The following is a 19,504-nucleotide window of genomic DNA, read 5'->3' on the forward strand; positions in this document are numbered from 1 at the left end:
TTCCAACTGTGTAAAAGATCGAAGACATAAAATATTTTACACTGCGCATATTGTAACAAGAGATGAAAACGTTTTGTTTAATATGCTATTGAATCTTAATTTGAATATTGAAATTTATCCAATACATTGCTTGATTATTTTGTGCATATAGTGGTTTAGAATTACAGATCCGCATCATAGAATTCCGATTTTCATGAATTATGTAGTCCCGTCAAATAACTTATTTCTAAATCCATGGATTCATTTTAGGATAAGGTTAAAAAAACACTGTAATTCAATTTCCAGTATCTCTGTTCATTTTTTTATATCATGACCCTTGCAGTTGTTACAATCATCGACTTGTATCACAATAAGGCTACCATGTTTAAGTGTAGAATAATGAGTTTAAGTTACGTTATGATTATCCCGCCATCGTTGCTGAAAACAAACCCCACTCGAAATTTGTTCTATATTCGTTGTGTGGTTAGTTTATCAGCCTTTATCTTTTTGTGTAGTCGTTTAGAATTGACTGATTAAAAGTAAGATTTTGTGACTGAGAAACCTCCATTATTGAATAGTATGTTTTATCGATTTTATGAGTTATGTAATCAACAAGAGGATATGTACTGTCCGTTGTGTTATGTGGTTTACCATTTAGTTTTGTATGTTCTGTACAATGTAAAAATAATGTTTTACATCATGTACATGATAGGGTATCTTTAAACTTGAACGTACTAAACAATTTTAAGATTTGATGGATATTTAGTGCATTCTTATGGGTCAACAATTGATTACAAATGGCACTGTGACATACATATATCTGGCCTTTGTTAGTCTTGTATTATTTTAATTTTAGTTTCTTGTGTACAATTTGGAAATTAGTATGGCGTTCATTATCACTGAACTAGTTTATATTTGTTTAGGGGCAAGCTGAAGGACGCCTCCGGTGCGGGAATTTCTTGCTACATTGAAAACCTGTTGGTGACCTTCTGCTGTTGTTTGTATCTATGGTCGGGTTGTTGTCTCTTTGGCACATTCCCCATTTCAATTCTCAATTTTATTCAGCATCGGACAATCAGTTATAATTTTTAAAACCATTTTGAATACTCGTTCGCTGACAAAAACAAACCTACCGTGAATAACATAAATATGTAAGCCAAAGCACGTACTAAAGTATCGTTACATTTTCATCGAAAATATCAAATAAGAATTTTGAAAAAAAGTGTATTTTGTTTTTAAATCTGATACATATATAAATAGAACATGCAAGTAAAATGTACAATGTACTTACGAGATCGCACATATATATATATATTTATATCTCTTTCAAAACGATGAATTGTCACCTAACATTCCTTGTCTAATCACGATCACCTTGAAAACTAAAGATCATTTTAAAGGCCACACAAAATAACTAAAAATAGATATTTAAAAAAAAGTATTACAAAACTTCAATAGAGATATTGTACAATGTCTTAAATAAATGTAAGATTAAAAATAAAGTACAACGATTGCTGCTGTTTTCAAGACAATAACGCATAGTAGTTTGCTGTTAATAGTGTAAATTACTGTGTTATATACACATTGATAAAAGTAGTGCAACACCTTGATTTTTTAAACCTTGGAAAATCAAACTGCTTTTTTAAATAGAATATGATAAAATATTTGTATAATAATATTGAAACATTTTTAATGATAACATTGGCATTATAAGAATTAAAAAAATGTATGGAACAAAAGGTTTTAATTAACCATAATTTTGATAACAAAATGAGGTAATTTTTGTACAAAAAAATGCATTTTACAACTTTTACTGTAATCAAACTTTACAATGTCAGACATTTCAAAATAAATCTTTTGAGATGGTTGTTCACATCATGGTTTATTGTTATGCACCAAAGAATCAATACTTGGTGCAGCCTCCGCTCACAAGAATAACTGCCTCTAAAGGTCTTTTCGTGGCTACGACAATTTTACGAACTTGCTGCTGAGGTAATCGCAACCATTTCTGATGAAGGGAATTGTTTAATTTATAAAGCGTTTGAACTGGGTGTCTTTTTGCGTACTTTACGCCCAATAAAGTTCCATATATGCGCGATATGGTTCAAATTCTGGCTACGATCAGGCAACGAAAGATAAGCCGACTTGCATTGGACCAATGGATCTTCCTTCAAGATTCTAACTTCAACTTTGGCGAGCTCTGTACCATTGGAAACGGGCCATTTTATGTCTGTTTTGAAGCAAGGGTCATCGGAACGGTCATGTCGCACGATAATCAGTAGCTATGAGTCGGTTTCGAGCAGCTTACAAACTTGGTTATTTAAAGTGACGAAAACAATGCGGATAAAAATATATGTTTTCTGGTTTACTGGAACAGTAGCTGCATGTGCAGATTAAAACTATTCGAGTCGACATTAACTCAGGTGAGATTTGAGTAATGTTTAACTACTTCTATTTAAATAAATTTTATCTCAAAATAATATAGGTTTTTTTTAACGGGCATTTCGATTGGTGTTGCAATACTTTGTTCCATGGTTATACGTCATATGTTAAGCACGTAAATAGATGTAACTTTTCTTTCAAACAAAACAAAAATTTGAAATCGTGTATTTTGAAGTTTTGAATTTACCTTCATGATAAACATCTACAAAATGTGTAATAAAAAGTATTGACCCATAAACATAACAAAGGGTTTCGAACTTTAAAAAACATGAAAAAGGTCGCTAGTTATTAGTTTGCACCTCAGGTTTTTATCAATCAAAATTGTCTTCTTAAGATTGTCGACACCTGAATGAATTCATTGGCAATGCGAGTATAATTTTTTCATTTGCTGTTTTTTAGCAGAGTGAAATGAATACGCTAAACGTTAATATAAAAATAAATGACTATTTGTAATATTTAAATTGATATGACCCAATTATACAATTGAAAGCACTAGTCGATGAGTTTATTGCAACATATATCCACCATTCGAATTGATTGTAATCAATAATTTGAACAAAAACAACAGCTTGCTTGCACAAATCATACAGTTGTACTATGAATATTTTCGATTTTATTCACGAGTATTTTAGTTCCAACAACAACAGAAAAAATTTAAATCTGATATATTAAGAAAAATGAATTTTACAATATTTCTTATTTCAAACTTATCTGTTGTCATGTTTTGGAATATACCATACGTTATCAAGTATGATGGATTCCTGTATTACCTAATATCGTCAGTTTAACCACGATTATGCTGAAATCATATGCCAAAATGAAAACAAGCATTTTTTGTTTTATATAACAACGTCATTTTGGCTTTCGAATGAATATTGATTCACAAACTGTACTCAATTCAAATGGATATCAGTTTAAATATTTACATTTAAACATAAAAGATTAACATGTTGACATTTTAATATCACAACCACAATGAATTTTAAAGATTTTCGTACTGTTATCTATACACAAATGAATTTAAAACTGTATTTATAATCTGTGTTATTAAAACATGCATTTTACACTTGGTTTGGTGCAGAAAGGTGAACCTTATTTCCCAATCGTATGCAAATCTCTTTCAAATTTGGATGAGCGATTTGTTAGTACCATTTGCTTACGATTAATTTAAGAATGTATATACAAACCAGAATTCTCCAAATTTCCTTAAACTGATTTCTATGCGATTTTTTCGATTAAAATTTAGAATGGAATTTGGGAACTTGTCAACGACTCAACAACCCGACCAAAGAGCAGATAACGACAGAAGGCCATTAATGGCTCTTCAATGCAGCCTAGACGTGCTTCAGCTGGACCCAAAAACCAAAATGTTTACTAGTACAGTGATAATAGACGTCATACTAAGCTCCGAAATATATAAAATAAACTAAATAAAACTAGCAAAGCCCAGAGGCTCCTCACCTGGGACAGGTGAAAATGTGCAGCGGAGTTAAAAATGTGTTTTGAGATCACAAACTTCCCTTTATACCTCTAGCCAATGTAGAAAAATTAACACACAACAATACGCACAGTTAGGTTGTATGATTTGAAAGCAATTTGTTTCTGTTTTTGTGTGATTTCTTTATGACATTTTTCTTTATTTTCTTTATTTTCTTTTCCGTATGAAATGATTTCAAAAAGATTTGTGAACTCTGTTATCTAACATTGTGTGGCTTCGTTATGATTTGTTTACTTGGAATATCATAGGAAATGATTTGAAAATGATTCGTTGACCTTGATAGCTATCATGGTTTAATTCATCGATATTTTGCTATAATGAACACACTGAAAATTTGGATTTTCTGGGTTTGTCTATATCTCTGACTTCCGGCTGAGTTCAAATTCAAATTTTAAATACTGTTCTATTCTAACTGAACAAAGAAGGTTGAAGAATTAAGAGTGAGCTATTCTATCGATGATGGCAGTTGTAAATATCTTAGCCATTAAACCTTTTATTTCACACATTCAATTAATACTATTCAAACATGTCAAAGGTTTTATTCTTTTAAATTTGGGAACTGTGCATTTAATATATCGTAATAATTGTGTACTATATTAATAACTTTTAAAACAAAAATATTTAGAACATACTCACCCCTTCTCGTCCAATGAAAAGTCAGTTTTTTTGCCCTCTAATTTTCATAGTACATGGTTTTCCATGCACTATGCAATGCTATACATGAATGACTTTTCATTGTCAGTTAATTATGAAAGTGAACTCTTAATAGCTGCACTAACAAAGTGTTCAATCCTCTAACATGCCTAAGGCATTTTCCATGGGAAAATAGCCTACTAATTAAAGATGAAAGAGCAAAGATTAAAATAAAAACATTTTGAATTTTGCAATGTCAGACAATACATTTAAATTTATCAATAAAAAGAAAAGTAAGCATTTAATGTTGAAGGGTCTGAATTCAAATATTCACACAGGGAGTTTTATATTTATAAAAAAAAATCAAATTTCAAAAAGGAGATTTATATAACATTGTGTTGCTTTTTAAAATAAAAAAAATCTAAAGATATATAAGTATTAATTTTTACCTGAAGCAGAAGAAAAACAATTTATCCTTCACAAACTATGTCAGTGCTATTTCATTTCATTCATTGAAATGATCATTACCTATGTGTTATATATAATTCATTATAAAAAGTGAACTCCTATTTAGGTTTGAATATTACAAGTGGAAAGTATAGTTTTGTAAGGTCACTCGAAAGTGTGAGTGTGTTCTAAATTGGTCAGACAATACTTGGTCATGTTTTATGAAGATTTAAGCCCTCGGCTTCGCCTTGGGCTTAAATCTTCATAAAACATGACCAAGTATTGTCTAACCTATAAGTAAAAGATGTGTAAACAGACCAAGGAATGCAACGGAAGACTAGTTTCCCGATTCAGCAGACAAAATTTACAACCAAATTTTAGGTTTTACTTGTTCGTGATATTTACTGACCAGGTCTAGCTTCATTAACAGATTTGGTCCAGACTAAGACCTAACTCTTATTCGACATCTTTCTGGTAAACGTGATGTGTTATTGTAGTTTGTTAGCTCATTTACATGTGAAATTTTAACACTTTCAAATCATAATGAAACCATACTATTCCAATTACCATAGCCAAAGGTAATTGTAATACGTTATTACATACTAAATGACATAATTTATTGATCAATTCAAGTTATCGTTAATCGTGTTGTTCAAATATTAATCATTTAATCAAATAACATGTCCTCTTTTTCAATGTTTATGATATATATATTTTTATGGGTGTTGCCGTGTGTTTGTTCATTCTACATCGTTGGTATAGGGGAAGGTTGGGATCTCACATATATTATTTGTCATTTGTCCGGGCTGAAGTATCTTTTATAAATTTCCAATTTCCATCTCAATTTTATGTTATCAATAAACTGCAATCTTAGAACCTTTGATCGAAATGTAATCGACAAAAAGACAAAAAACATGGACACTCTGGTTTTGTTTGAATACGTATATAAATAACGATAAAAACCCAAAACAATTACTGCGATTAACCTGATATTGAAATATGTGCAGGAAAATATAAGAATCAGACCATCAAATGAGTACAGACATATGTAAAGTATGGTGCTGAAGGTAATTATTGGTTGTTAAAAAATTTAAAGAAAACGATAAAAATGTTCGAACAGAAAAGTACGGTGGCAAAATGAAGCCATGCAAGAAATATTTTTTAAGTAGAAATATTTTTTAACTTGTTCCCACAACATGATACTTTGTTCCCACAGCATAATATTTTGTTCCCACAAGATAATATCTTGTGCCCACAAAAAAGTGTTCTTGTTGCCACAAGATAATATATTGTACCTACAATATAATATATTGTTCCCTCAAGATAATATATTGTACCCACAAGATAATATATTGTTCCAACAAGATAATATATTGTTCCAACAAGATAATATATTGTTCCAACAAGATAATATATTGTTCCCACAAGATAATATATTGTTTCCAGAAGATAATATCTTGTTCAAGAAGTGTTTTATTCATATTATTGTTTAACAGATTATAATATAGACACGCTTAATAGGCAGGGATGCGTATGGAATATGGTAGGCATGCATATTTCGTTATACTATGGCGTCACAAATACATAAAGCAGTTATAATATAGCAACTTACACAATGGTGTGCATAATAAACTCAAACAATATATTCAAACTTTACATAAAAGCTGCATATAACGAAAAGTAAAGCCGCTAAATTTGACTATTTTTCAATTTTGTATGCATCCTCAATTTTTAGTGTTGTGTATATACGTCCTCATTACGATGATGATCTATATAGTGAGTTTGCATTGGTACTGTTTTGTTATTCAACATTCTTAATAATTCTTGAACAGAAAATTAAAACGCTTCCATCCCCCCTTTTTACATAATTGCTTTGATTGATATATTTGTTGACAGCAACTAAGGACAACCGCAGAATTGCAGTCTCCCAACTTGGGACCGCAACATAGAGAGAGATGAAGTTTTTAACATACTTTCGATAGCTCTGTTCTCCCTCAAACTGGGTAGGTCGGATAACAACACAAGTTAAGAACAAACTGTTAAAACCACTTGAAAAGTGATTGACGTAGCATATCGACACGGAGCACAACAAAACTTATAAAAGACAGGTTCAATGATTCAAAGAATTTCCGATAATATATCGTAATAATTTGTTAACCACAAGACAGTATTCGCATCATTTGACAGTTGTATCGTGCTCGATCGACAGCAATAGCAGTTTTCAGCTTATATTGTTCTAGATTTGGTCATCCAATTATAGAAGATCGCATGTGACTCGTCTTGAATATAGAATTGTAAGTATGTTCTCATTGAGTATATTTTAGTACCCTATATATTCATTGAGTATATTTTAGTAGACTATATATTCATTGAGTATATTTTAGTAGCCTATATATTCATTGAGTATATTTTAGTAGCCTATATATTCGTTGAGTATATTTTAGTAGCCTATATATTCATGGAGTATATTTTAGTAGCCTAGTATATATTTACCTTGCCCTGGCCGTTTTTTACAATTACACATAATCTTTTTACTGCAGCATCTACACTATGATGCAAATTCGGAGTCCCATTTCATTTTTATATACAAGTTTTAGAACATTACCCATATTTGTACTCTGGCATTTATTGTTTGAGTTTGGTACATATTTACTCGGTTTTTAATCACAGGAATAATAAAGTAGCAAAATGGATGATCACTGTGCACAATTCTTGCATAGGCTTTTCAGAAAAGGATACTCGTACAATAAAATGAAGCTTTTATTTGAGGAAAATCTTAATATCTATATCAGTGTTCGTCATTTACGGTGTCTTGCCAATTCGATGGGACTTGATAAGCATAAGCAATCCAATTTGGAAATCTTCTATACTGTCATTCAAGGGATCCTGTCGAAGTCTAGTGGTTCGCATGGGTATTGTTTGATTCATCAGATGTGCATTAAAAACAACTTGGTAATAAGTATGGAAACAGTTCGGTTGATATTACAAATATTAGACCCAGAAGGGGTTTCAGGCAGAAGAAGGCGAAGACTTAGACGCAGGCAATATATATCTCGTGGCCCAAATTACATGTGACATATGGATGGTTATAATAAATTAGAACCTTACGGAATAACAATACATCATTGTACATGGCTGTATAGATGGATACTCTAGGAATGTTATATGGTTGCAAATCGTAGCTGGGCATTATATCCAAGCTGTCATAAAGACGAACGGGTTCCCGAGATCAATGAGAAATGACTTTGGAACAGAACATAAGTACGTTGAACAACTGCAGCGTTTCTTCCATCGTAATGGGATAAATTCTAATCATTGTTACATTTATGGATCGAGTACCCAAAACCAAAGGATAAAGTGACTGTGGGCCATTTTTCGAAAGCCGTGTTCTCAGTTTTGGAGAAACTTGTTTACTGATTTAAAGCAGCACAATAAATTTGATGGCTCATATCTTGACCAAAGTCTGATCCGGTTCTGTTTCATGGGGTTGATTCAGGTACGCCTGACCTCAAATATAGTTGAAACATGTATTATATGACGTCATGCTTTATAGTGTATTACTTCTGATCCTTACGACAAAGTAAGATTTAAGGCAAAATGCTCTATTTACACAATATGATAGTTACTTACATGTATATTGAGGATTTTATATTACAAGCAACCTGTCCAATGATCCGTATATGGAACAGTTATTTAATATTGTTCGAGCCGAAGGGAGTGGTTCATATTCAATACCAATATATCGGCTAAATATTTACATTTTATTAACATTGAAAATGTTATAAATATGAAAACAAGGAGATGTGGTAAGATTGCCAATCAGACAACTGTCCATCCAAGTTAGAATGAAATGGATGTAAGCAATTTAATTTATTTACTTCCATATGATTGGTTCGTGAGGTTTTTTGTAGTCGTAACGTTATCAGTTTCATCTTTTAACTTATCTACCATAATTTTCATTAATTTTCAAATGTTGTAAATTGGTGTTCCTGTACATCGCATTTCTTCAATTTTGACGGTGCATTCTCTTAATCTAAAAAAAACCAATCAGATCTACTTTGACTTGGTAACTCCTTTGTTTGGCAAATAATATGTTCTGCTTTGAAATAGCAAACTTTTAAGAGAAAAAAAACCCACTAACATTCATTTTTCCTTTGAATCAAATAAAACATATGTAGAATGATATTTTATATAATAAAGTATACAATGCCATACAAAAACAACACTAGCATCCATGGTACGAACGTAATTATGATTATCATTGTTATTCTTTTCTTATCTCAGATTTTACTTTTGATTTATTTGTTATTTCAGGAGGATATTCGAGTGTGTGCTGCTAATTGGAATCAACATAAAATAAGATCAATTAAAACATCACATTCACCATCAGGAATGCCACATATAATGTACAACATGCCTGAATTGTATGTCTGTGAAGATTTTCTTTTTGATTTTGATGCTGATCAGGTTGGTGTTTGCCTAGACTAATGCTCTTTTGACCATCTTCCATGTGATGAGGATGTATACAATCTCGCTAACATTCTGATGGCGGAAGTTAATTGGATTAGAGATGTAGATCCGTTCAATAATGTAAACTTGTACCTTTCCCTACGAAATGCAATTTCCCAAGAATTGTAGATAAAAACATATCAACACGCTGCATTTAATTCAGGGTGACTTTCCTGTATAAATTATCTTAATTGTTTCCCTTAAAATTTGTTAATTCATTCCAATTGCATTTTGTTAAAATGTTAACCGAATTATTCAATTACGTTTGTATATTTGTTAGAAATAAGGATTGTAAGAAATGTTCAATTTTGTTATTTGTATATACATGTATTTGCTTATTGATGTGTTGAACGGAGTAAAGCATATTAATAAAATCTCAATTTGTTATTGTTAAAGGCTGTAACTGCAGATGATTTCCTGTCAAAGTCCTTCTACAGGGATTTAAAAAAAAATCTAGTGGGAAGGTAACACCCGGCCACCGAAAGCTTCATTTTTATGAAGCCCAGGTGGTTGTGTGGTCTAGCGGGACGGCTACAGTGCAGGCGATTTGGTGTCACGATATCTCAGTAGCATGAGTTCGAATCCCGGCGAGGGAAGAACAAAATATTTACGAAAGCAAATTTACAAATCTAACATTGTTGGGTTGATGTTTAGACAAGTTGTATATACATAATGTACACAGCCATGTATCACCATCACTGCTGGTGATTCGATGGAAAAATCTGTTGTAGAGTTGTCACTGGCTCAGACGTATATATACGCCCAACCACTGTACAAAAAGTATCCCGTACAGTCAAGCTCTCAGAGTAAAGCGGATTTGCTCCTCTGAGGAGGCTGTCACTCAGCGGTTACAGGAACTTCGAGGATTTTTAATCAAACGAGCTTATAAGAAATGGGACATAGATAAGGGGTTTGCTCGTGCTAACAATAACAGTCGCAATGACCTGTTACAGTACGAAAAGAAGAGGCGCAGCAAAATAGTTCCATTTGTTTTAACATACAATCCCGCCTTCACTAACCTTTCACGTTTGATCCGTGCCAATTGGCAAAGTATTGCCAATCACCCAAAATGATCCAAAATCTTTCCCGATCCACCTGTCTTAGCTTTTCGGAGACCAGCAAGTCTAAAAGACTTATTTGTGAAAGCTGCCGTCTCATCTAATAAAAGCTGTTCAACTACAGGATGGTGCAAGTCATGTGGTAACAAACGATGTCTGACTTGCCAACAAACCTTTCACGTTTGATCCGTGCCAATTGGCAAAGTATTGCCAATCACCCAAAAGTATCCAAAATCTTTCCCGATTCTACTGTCTTAGCTTTTCGGAGACCAGCAAGTCTAAAAGACTTATTTGTGAAAGCTGCCGTCTCATCTAATAAAAGCTGTCCAACTACAGGATGGTGCAAGGCATGTGGTAACAAACGATGTTTAACTTGCCAACAAATACTGAATACTGAATACTCAAACATTTACTCGCCACTCCACTGGGTCTGTGTACACAATATTTTGTAATGTAACTTGCAAAACCCAGAATGTTGTATACATTTCTTTAGTGTCGATGTGGCATGCAGTATGTTGGCGAGACAGAACAGCCATTCAACAAACGCATGAATGGTTATCAGTGACTACACCTGCAAGCACGACCTCCCCGTTAGACATCAATTAAAATCACATGGGCACGCCCAAGCTGATTTAAAAAACTTACCATCACCATCATAAATCACAACGAGGATTGGTCAAAGGTCGACATACTTGCTCGGGAATGTTTTTGGATAAGAAAGCTCAGGACAGTTTCCCCAGAGGGCATTAATGAAAAAACATAGAAGAGTCACTCATTTTCCCTACCATCACTAATTTCCTGCCATCACTTGTGTCCATTAAATCCGGCTTCCGTACTGGACTCTTACACTTTTTAGGAATTTTTGAATTATACTAGTTTTAATTACAGTTTGCAGGGATGTGTAAATACGCAGCCACGTTCTATTACTTAAGCATAGTAAACATTTATTACTCATTTTTCTTATCATCAAATTACTATATATTTGGGATGTTTAAATACGCAGTCTCTGTTGCAATTGCTCTACCGTTGTCATCTTTTAAATATTATACCCGCTTAGATCGGTCAGGACTGTTTATTATGACTGTATTTCCACGCATTTGTTTAACATCTCAACTGTCACCACCTTTGGGAATTAGTTGTGCCAGTTCACATCGTAAATAACTTTTTTTTATTTTGGCATATCTTTGTAGTCTTTGTGTCGTGTTTGGAAACTTTAAAATTGTACCAGCGTTCGCTTAAATTGTATAAATTTCAAGATTTTGATAGTGTCATAATTTGAATTGACATGATTAAGTGCAGGCGATTTGGTGTCACGATATCTCAGTAGCATGGGTTCGACGAGGGAAGAACAAACAATTTGCGGAGGCAAATTTACAGATCTAACATTGTTGGGTTGATGTTTAGACGAGTTGTATATATATATATATAAATATATGTTAATATTTTTCTGTTTAGTATCAAATTTATATTAAGATCCATTTTGTTACATCTTGTGAACAATTTTATTTGGCAATCAGCAGGGTTAAAGAACATCAGTTGTTCGACCTGTTAGTCAAATGCGTTTTGTTTAAATATACTTCTTCACTTTTTTGGTCTTTTAGAAAATGTTGTTTGTACTGTATTTAGAACCTTCTACAACGAAATTTGATTTACATGTACACGTATAAAAATTGCGGTTTTTATCCAACGCAATCATAGGTTTGAACGTAGTTTTCAATTTAGACTCGTATATATAATATATATATATATATACTACTGTTTTTGTGATACCTTTTGGATAAGAGCAATTGAAATTAGGTTAAATTATGAAAGAATATTTCTGATGTTGACATTAACAGTGGCGTATTTACCGGGGGCACCCTACCCCTCCCCCACCCGCCACCCAGTCCAGGTCACCAACAAAAATAAATTCTAACAACATGTTCTTACTTCTAGATCTCTGTTTATCTAGAGCTGAAATTTATCACAGCTTGTTTTTACCTCTTATAACTGGCCGTTTAGTAACCATAGCTTCAACATGAGCGATTTGTGACAACTTATCAATGGGTGTGTAAATATTAATCAACTATGCTTGATCTCAGCCCGATCTCAACCAGACAGGATCGACCTGATCGTATATGAGTCGAAGTGATAGTTGGGAATTGATCGGATATGTATAATTTAAATACAAAAACGTGTGATTTTTTTTATACCTCGCCGTAGCGAAGGGGACATAAAGAGTTACTCTTGTACGTCCGTCCGTCCGTCCGTACGCCTCAACAATTATTTTCCATTCTCCATCTTTAGTTTGCCTCAACAAAATATTATGAAACTTATACACAATGCTTATCTAAACCCAGATCATGTTCTAATTTGGGTTTCGTCACTTTTACAGGTCTTAAGTAATTGCCCTTTATAAAGTTTATAAAGTTGTATGCAAGCAGGGGCATTATCACGGAAGGTCTGAGTAAAATCATACATTTAGCATATCTACATGGGAATTGAGCAGTTGCGTTTGTGAGCAAGGTGGTAAGGACTTCCAGGAAGACAGGTTAAAAGCTTGAAGAGAACGTAAAGGCGAACAAGAAGGCGTAGACAGCAACGTGCGCCCATGCAGTGATCTAGATAAGGCAGCGGCTGATTTACTCTTTGACAACTGCATAAGCAAGCATGAACGAATGTTGCAAGAGCTCAACAGAGACGACCACAATGGCTATAAATTCTACCTTAGAGATATGTAGACTACCCTTAACATTCTTGATCGGGCTTGACCGAGTTGATCTGATCGGCAGTTTGAACATACTTAAGTGTCTATCAATAGATTAAAACACATACAATAAACGAACAGACAATACATGCAGGGAAATAACTTAGCTATACTTTATAAGAATTACAATCCGGTATGTTGTAATTACAAATTTAGAGCAGAGTCCTGTCAACAAACAAGCAAAAAATGGAGTTTCAGTTCAAGTTTAAGTTGAGTTGAAGTCTGAATTCGAGTTGGGTTCAACTTCAAGTTTAATTTTTTCTTAGAGTTCGAATAAAAGTTCTAGTGATAAATCGAGTAACTGCAGACGAAATAGAGTTCAAGTGAAAAATCCTGTCCGACACAATCGAGAAAAAAATGTTTATTAAAAAGCTAGGTTCACACTGCCGATCAGATCAACTCGATGATCCCGATTGTCAAAATTTCCACGACCAAGCGTGACCAAATTCGTGATCGGGTCTGTTTACGACTTCTATTCAACTGCTATCCGACTGTACACGATTTTAACTCGACCATTCACGACTCCTAAATGACTGCATCACGACTCCAACCCGACCACTAATTGAATACATATTCAATTATTCCGACCATCTGACGATCTCTAGACGATCTTTACGCAACTAGCTAGACCAAAAGTAACTATACTCGATCTCAGTCCGATATCGACCAGACCACAGATCGACCTGATCGTATACGGGTCGTAGGGATAGTCGGGAATTGGTCGGGTATGTACAATTTCAGTATAAGAAAATGTCTGAATGTGTTATGCCCCACTGTGCAGCGGAGGGGGGCATTAAGTGTTACCCTTGTCCTTCCGTACGTACGTCCCAACAATTAGTTTTCGTTCTCTAAATTTATTTTGCATCAACCAATGTTATTAACCGTATACATAAAGTTTTTTTTGTAACATAGATCACGTGCGAATATGGGTAACGCCACTTTACCATTCTTGAGTTATGACCCTTTATAACGTTATATGCAAGCGGGGCATTATCTATGTCCTATGGACACATTCTTCATTTATTTGGTTTGATTCAGTAGTTTACAGAAGGTCTCAGCAAAATCATACATTTAAGATAGCTATGTGGAAATAAAGCAGCTGGATGTGTTGGCAAGGTGGTTAGAGCTCCAGAGAGACAGGTTAATAGCTGTGGCTGACTTTGAAGATAGCGTAGAAGACGAACAAGAAGATGTAGACAGCACCGGGCGCCGATATATCTAGGTGAGGCAGTGGCTGACACGGCGACAATTGTATGGGCAGAATGAGAGACTTGCAGGAGCTCAACAAGCTTAAGGAAGATCCAAATGGTTATAAAAACTTCATCAGAGTGGACGCTGATATGTTGTGGGAGTTCTTATTACTTTTTTCTTAAAAATGACACCACCAAACGAGATTTGTCACCGGATTGGTACTTATGTTTGATAGCAATATATCTAAATTTTACCATCCCCATTTTCTTGCTTTCTTAAGAAATAAGCTAACTGTTTGTGTCTAATTCAGTCTTAACGTTTTTCTTAATTCTCATTGGTTAATCCCATAATTTGGATAGCATCAATTCCACGGTTGAAATGTCATCGGGTATTTGAAGCCGTATCACATATATTCCTACGCGTTTATTTACAAACAAAATGGAAGACCAATCTGAGTATTTGTACGATAGCGAGGAAATTGAACTTTTAGGGCAGTTGATTATGCCAGACTTTGAGCTGAAGTCAGATGTGTTGGAAGAAATGGAAATTGAAGCACCCCAAAGCGATGAGGAACTGGCCGAGGCAATTCATGCCATTGAGGAGACCGAAAGTCATGAATCTCCCGAAACAACAGCACTGTCAGCAGACGACGTACATGTATCTGTACCAGCCATGGAAATACAACAAGCAGTAACAAGCAGATTCGCAAAACTTGACGATGATGCGTTGGAAAAAATCATTTGTGAAACAGAGAGTACTTCAACAAAAAGACAGACAAAATATGGCGTCAAAATATTCAAGCGTAGGTGTCAATTTTAAAAAAGCAGAATCGTACAGTGTATGATCTGCACAGCTTTATCCCAAATTCCATATCCTATATCTTTTTCTTTTTATATAGCAAACACCTTTCTTTTCAGTCTCTCCAAAATAACACACATATAAATATACAAACCTAAAACATTTATTTCATAACAAGGCAAATAAAGAATAATAATTTTGTTGGACAGAGCAGTTTCTGAATATTTTTTTTAAAGACTGACATAAATACACATCTTGAGTTCTAAGTACTAGTACATGTACCTTCAATAGATTTTTGTATCAAGAAGGAAAGTTTTTACATGCAAAAATTCAAATTAAAACAAAAATTTTATGTATATCCAAATCTCGACAGAAAAATGGTTGTGCAGGGCCACTAAACAATCTGCCCATTTTGCACCAGCAAAACCATACAATATAACGCTTAGGCGGGGAATCGAACCCCGGTACACAACCTTTTTTCTGCATATCTTTTATATCTTTCAGTCTTCAAGGAACATAAAATCAGTTCTTTACAATACTGTAAATTCTGAAATTATTGCGACAAGTGCGACAGGGTTATAATCATAATAATTTAAAATTGGATTTTGAAATTCTTTATATGATCTCAACAGGTTTTTTTTCAATATCGCAAAAATAAGAAATGCATTTTAGTCTTAAATGATAAAATCGCAATTTTAAATAAACGCAATAATTTCTGAATTTACTTTATTCCAATATTGCCTTAGAGTTATAAGAAATAACAGGATTGTACTTTGAAAATTACTGCTGTTCAATTGCCACTTACACAGTCTTAAATTTTAGAAGACAACTGCATTGTATTTTCAAGATCTGACGGCATCAATTGGGGATTTGATGGTCGCAAATTATGTTTACTGGCGAAGCGTTAGCGCAGACAGTAAACAGGTACATTTGTATTTGCGACCACCAAATACCAAATTCATGCCGTCGGAGCTTTAAATTTAGGAGATAACTGTATTGTATTTTAAGCTCTGACGGCATCCATTGGGGATTTGATGGTTGCAAATTAAGTTTACTGGCGACGCGTAAGCGGAGACAGTAAACAAATATTTGCGACCATCAAATCCCCAATTGATGACGCCTGAGCTTAAAATACAATTAATTAATTATCGGTTGATAATTGTCTCATAATCATTAGCAATCATACTCGTCTTCTTATTTTTATATTAAAAGTGGCCATCAATTTGCAAAAATACATTGTAAAAAACTAGACACAGATATTATATAAACAGTGCTTAGGAGATAAAAAAGAGGGACGAAAGATATCAAAGGGACAGTCAAACTCATGAATCTAAAACAAACTGACAACGCAATGGTTAAAAATTAAAAAGACAAACAATAGTACACATGGCACAACATAGAAAAACAAAGAATAAACACGAACCCCACCAAAAGCTAGGGGTAATCTCAGGTGCTCAATAAGGGTAAGCAGAACTGCTCCATACGTGGCACCCGTTGTGATGCCTGTGTGATATCAAATCTGATAAATAGTCTTACTCGGTAGGTCACATTCATGAAAGGGAAGGGAATTGTAGTTACGACGTAAGGAACATATCTGATATCATTTGTGAAACTGTATTTTAATCACCAATTCATGCTGTCAGATTTTCTAAAAAAAATTGTTATGTTTATTCTAATAAAACTTGCAGACAAAAAACAAAGTCAAATCAAGCACTTAAAATTTAAAAATACTGTTCTGAATATCAAGCTCTGACGGCATTAATTGGTAATTTGATGGTCGCAAATTAGGTGTACTGGCGATGCCTTGACAGAGACAGTAAACCGGTATTTGCGACCATCAAATCACAAATTGATGCCATCGCAGCTTGAAATACAAAGATCATTTTGATTGAATAACATCACAAATTTTGATGGCATCAATTAGGAGATAACTGTATTGTATTTTAAGCTCCCACAGCATCAATTGGGGATTTGATGGTCGCAAATTAAGTTAACTAGCGATGCATTATCAGAGAGTTAGCAGATATTTTCGACCATCAAATTCCCAATTAATGCCGTCGCAGCTTATATTGTCATCTCCACTCTAAAACTGACAAAAACAATGTTAAAACATGTATTTAAAACTTGTCATATGCTGTCTGTGGTTGCGTTCCATAGCATCAATTGTGTAAATAAGTGTTGTTATCCAATCAAAATAAATTTTACAAATGTTGTTGCATTATAATTAAAATGGAATTAACAAACGACAATGTTGCACTAGTATACATGTAAATAACTATTAAATTAAAAATAGAATGATATATTTATCATTAAAATTCTTTTTTTTTCTTCTTACAGAATGGTTGACTGAAACAAAACAAGACTCAAACTTTGAGCAATTTTCAACAGAACAGCTTGATCATATTCTTAGAAATTTTTATGCAGAGGTTCGAAACACAGATGGTCAACTATATGCAAAGAGCACTTTTGTAGGCATAAGAGCGTCAATAAATAGATATTTACGAGGACCACCACACAACAAATCATTCTCTCTACTTGAAGATAAACAGGATTTTCACAAATCTAACCAAATGTTTACAGCTATGATACAAAAAATTGCAAAGGGAAGGCCTTGATGTCACAAAGCATCACTCGTCAATCTCAGATGGAGACCTTGAAAAGCTAAGGTTGTCAGGTGTTCTCTCCACCAAAAATCCTAAATCACTACTACGTAAGGTGTGGTTCGACATTTTGCTTGGTTTTGGAAGACGCGGTCGTGAAAACCAAAGAACTTTTACTGACAAAACGTTTGCTATTAACCAAGATGACAGAGGTTTTAAGTATATTGAAATGGTTGTAAGTGAAACAACAAAAAATCACAGAGGGGGACTTGGGGATGATAATTTTGAGAAGTCACCCCGAGTATACGCAACGTATAAGCAAGGCTGTCCAGTGGAATCTTTTGAATTTTATATGGACAAGCGTAACCCCAAGTCTGATTGCTTCTTTCAGCTACCAAGAATCAAGATTTTAGATTCTGACAATACATGGTACACCAGTAGGCCCTATGGAGAACGGATGTTGAATGACATGATGAAATCCATTTCAAAAGATGCCGGATTATCAAAGGTGTACACAAATCATTGTGTCCGGGCTACCACAATTAACGTTTTGGCACACTCAGGTGTCTCTGACAGGGAAATTATGAAGATAACTGGCCACAAATGTGAGAGAAGCTTAAACTCTTATCATTCTGATTCCGGCGACAAACAAAAAAGGGATTACTCTGCCATTCTCCAGGGTGATTCTAGTGATACCCCAAACGCCATTGTCCCAGCTGTTTCATCTGGTTCTATCTCTAGTCCCCTCTCTAGCGTACAGCAAAATTTCGCCATTGCTAATGAGACGAGGATGCCGTTGACACAAATCAACAACACGAGTCATAACGTAATGCAACAGATTAATAACTTACCCCGAGCTCCGATGTATCAAAAACAATTTGAGGTTAATAATTCCACTGTACATGTCTACAATTACCACATGACTCATCCAGGAAACCAGTAAATTTGACAACTTTGTGATGACATCTTCTTTCCACAATTTTCGGCGCCATCTTTCCCAGGATCCAGATGATTGAACTTTGAAAAAATATAATTCTAGAACTGCAACTGTTGTTTTCTAAAAATTTATCTTTTTAAAAAGAACTTTAAAAGATCATCTTTCATTATTGTTATTTTTGTAAAGCCAAATTTATTAAAATGAGGTTGACACAAGTTCGAACTATTTCTTGCGTATGAAAGCTGTTATCGGCCCTCAGGTAATCGATGTGTACTGACAAGTGTGTACTATTAAGCACACAATACAGATGGGTGCGGTCCTAACCTTGACAAAAGTTAACTTAGAGTTAACTTGTTGACTGCTTTCTAAGTTAACTTGAGAATTTTTAAGCAGTCAAGCAAGTTAACTTCGTCGTTGGTGGACCAGACCTACGGTCTGCTTTTTTAGGACTGCTGCAGACCTATCGACAAGTCTGCTCCAGACCAGACCTGTGGACAAGTCTGCTTTTGACCAGTCCTGAGGACAGGTCTGACCCAGACCAGACCTGTGGACAAGTCTGCTTTTGACCAGTCCTAAGGACAGGTCTGCTTCAGACCATACCTGTGGACAGGTCTGCTCCTGACCAGACCTGAGGACAGGTCTGCTTTTGACCAGACCTGTGGACAA

General features: G+C 34.3%; 1 protein-coding gene across 1 annotated transcript; it reads left to right on the forward strand.

The window, feature by feature from the left end:
• Nucleotides 1-14,881: 14,881 nt before the first annotated feature.
• Nucleotides 14,882-19,053, forward strand: LOC139487116 (uncharacterized). The gene is made up of 2 exons (XM_071272110.1): nt 14,882-15,305; nt 17,639-19,053. Exons 1-2 carry the CDS (start codon nt 14,942-14,944, stop codon nt 17,914-17,916), a joined length of 642 nt encoding a protein of 213 aa, XP_071128211.1. The 5' UTR covers nt 14,882-14,941; the 3' UTR covers nt 17,917-19,053.
• Nucleotides 19,054-19,504: the final 451 nt, after the last annotated feature.

Source organism: Mytilus edulis, chromosome 8 (assembly GCF_963676685.1).
Source record: "Mytilus edulis chromosome 8, xbMytEdul2.2, whole genome shotgun sequence".
In the NCBI taxonomy this organism is placed as follows: Eukaryota; Metazoa; Mollusca; class Bivalvia; order Mytilida; family Mytilidae; genus Mytilus; species Mytilus edulis.

Bases quoted from the DNA above. Each gene is read 5' to 3' on its own strand.
- LOC139487116 (XM_071272110.1), top strand. From the start codon at position 14,942: ATGGAAGACCAATCTGAGTATTTGTACGATAGCGAGGAAATTGAACTT. The intron at 15,306-17,638 runs GTAGGTGTCAAT...TTCTTCTTACAG, and splicing joins TGGCGTCAAAATATTCAAGC to AATGGTTGACTGAAACAAAA.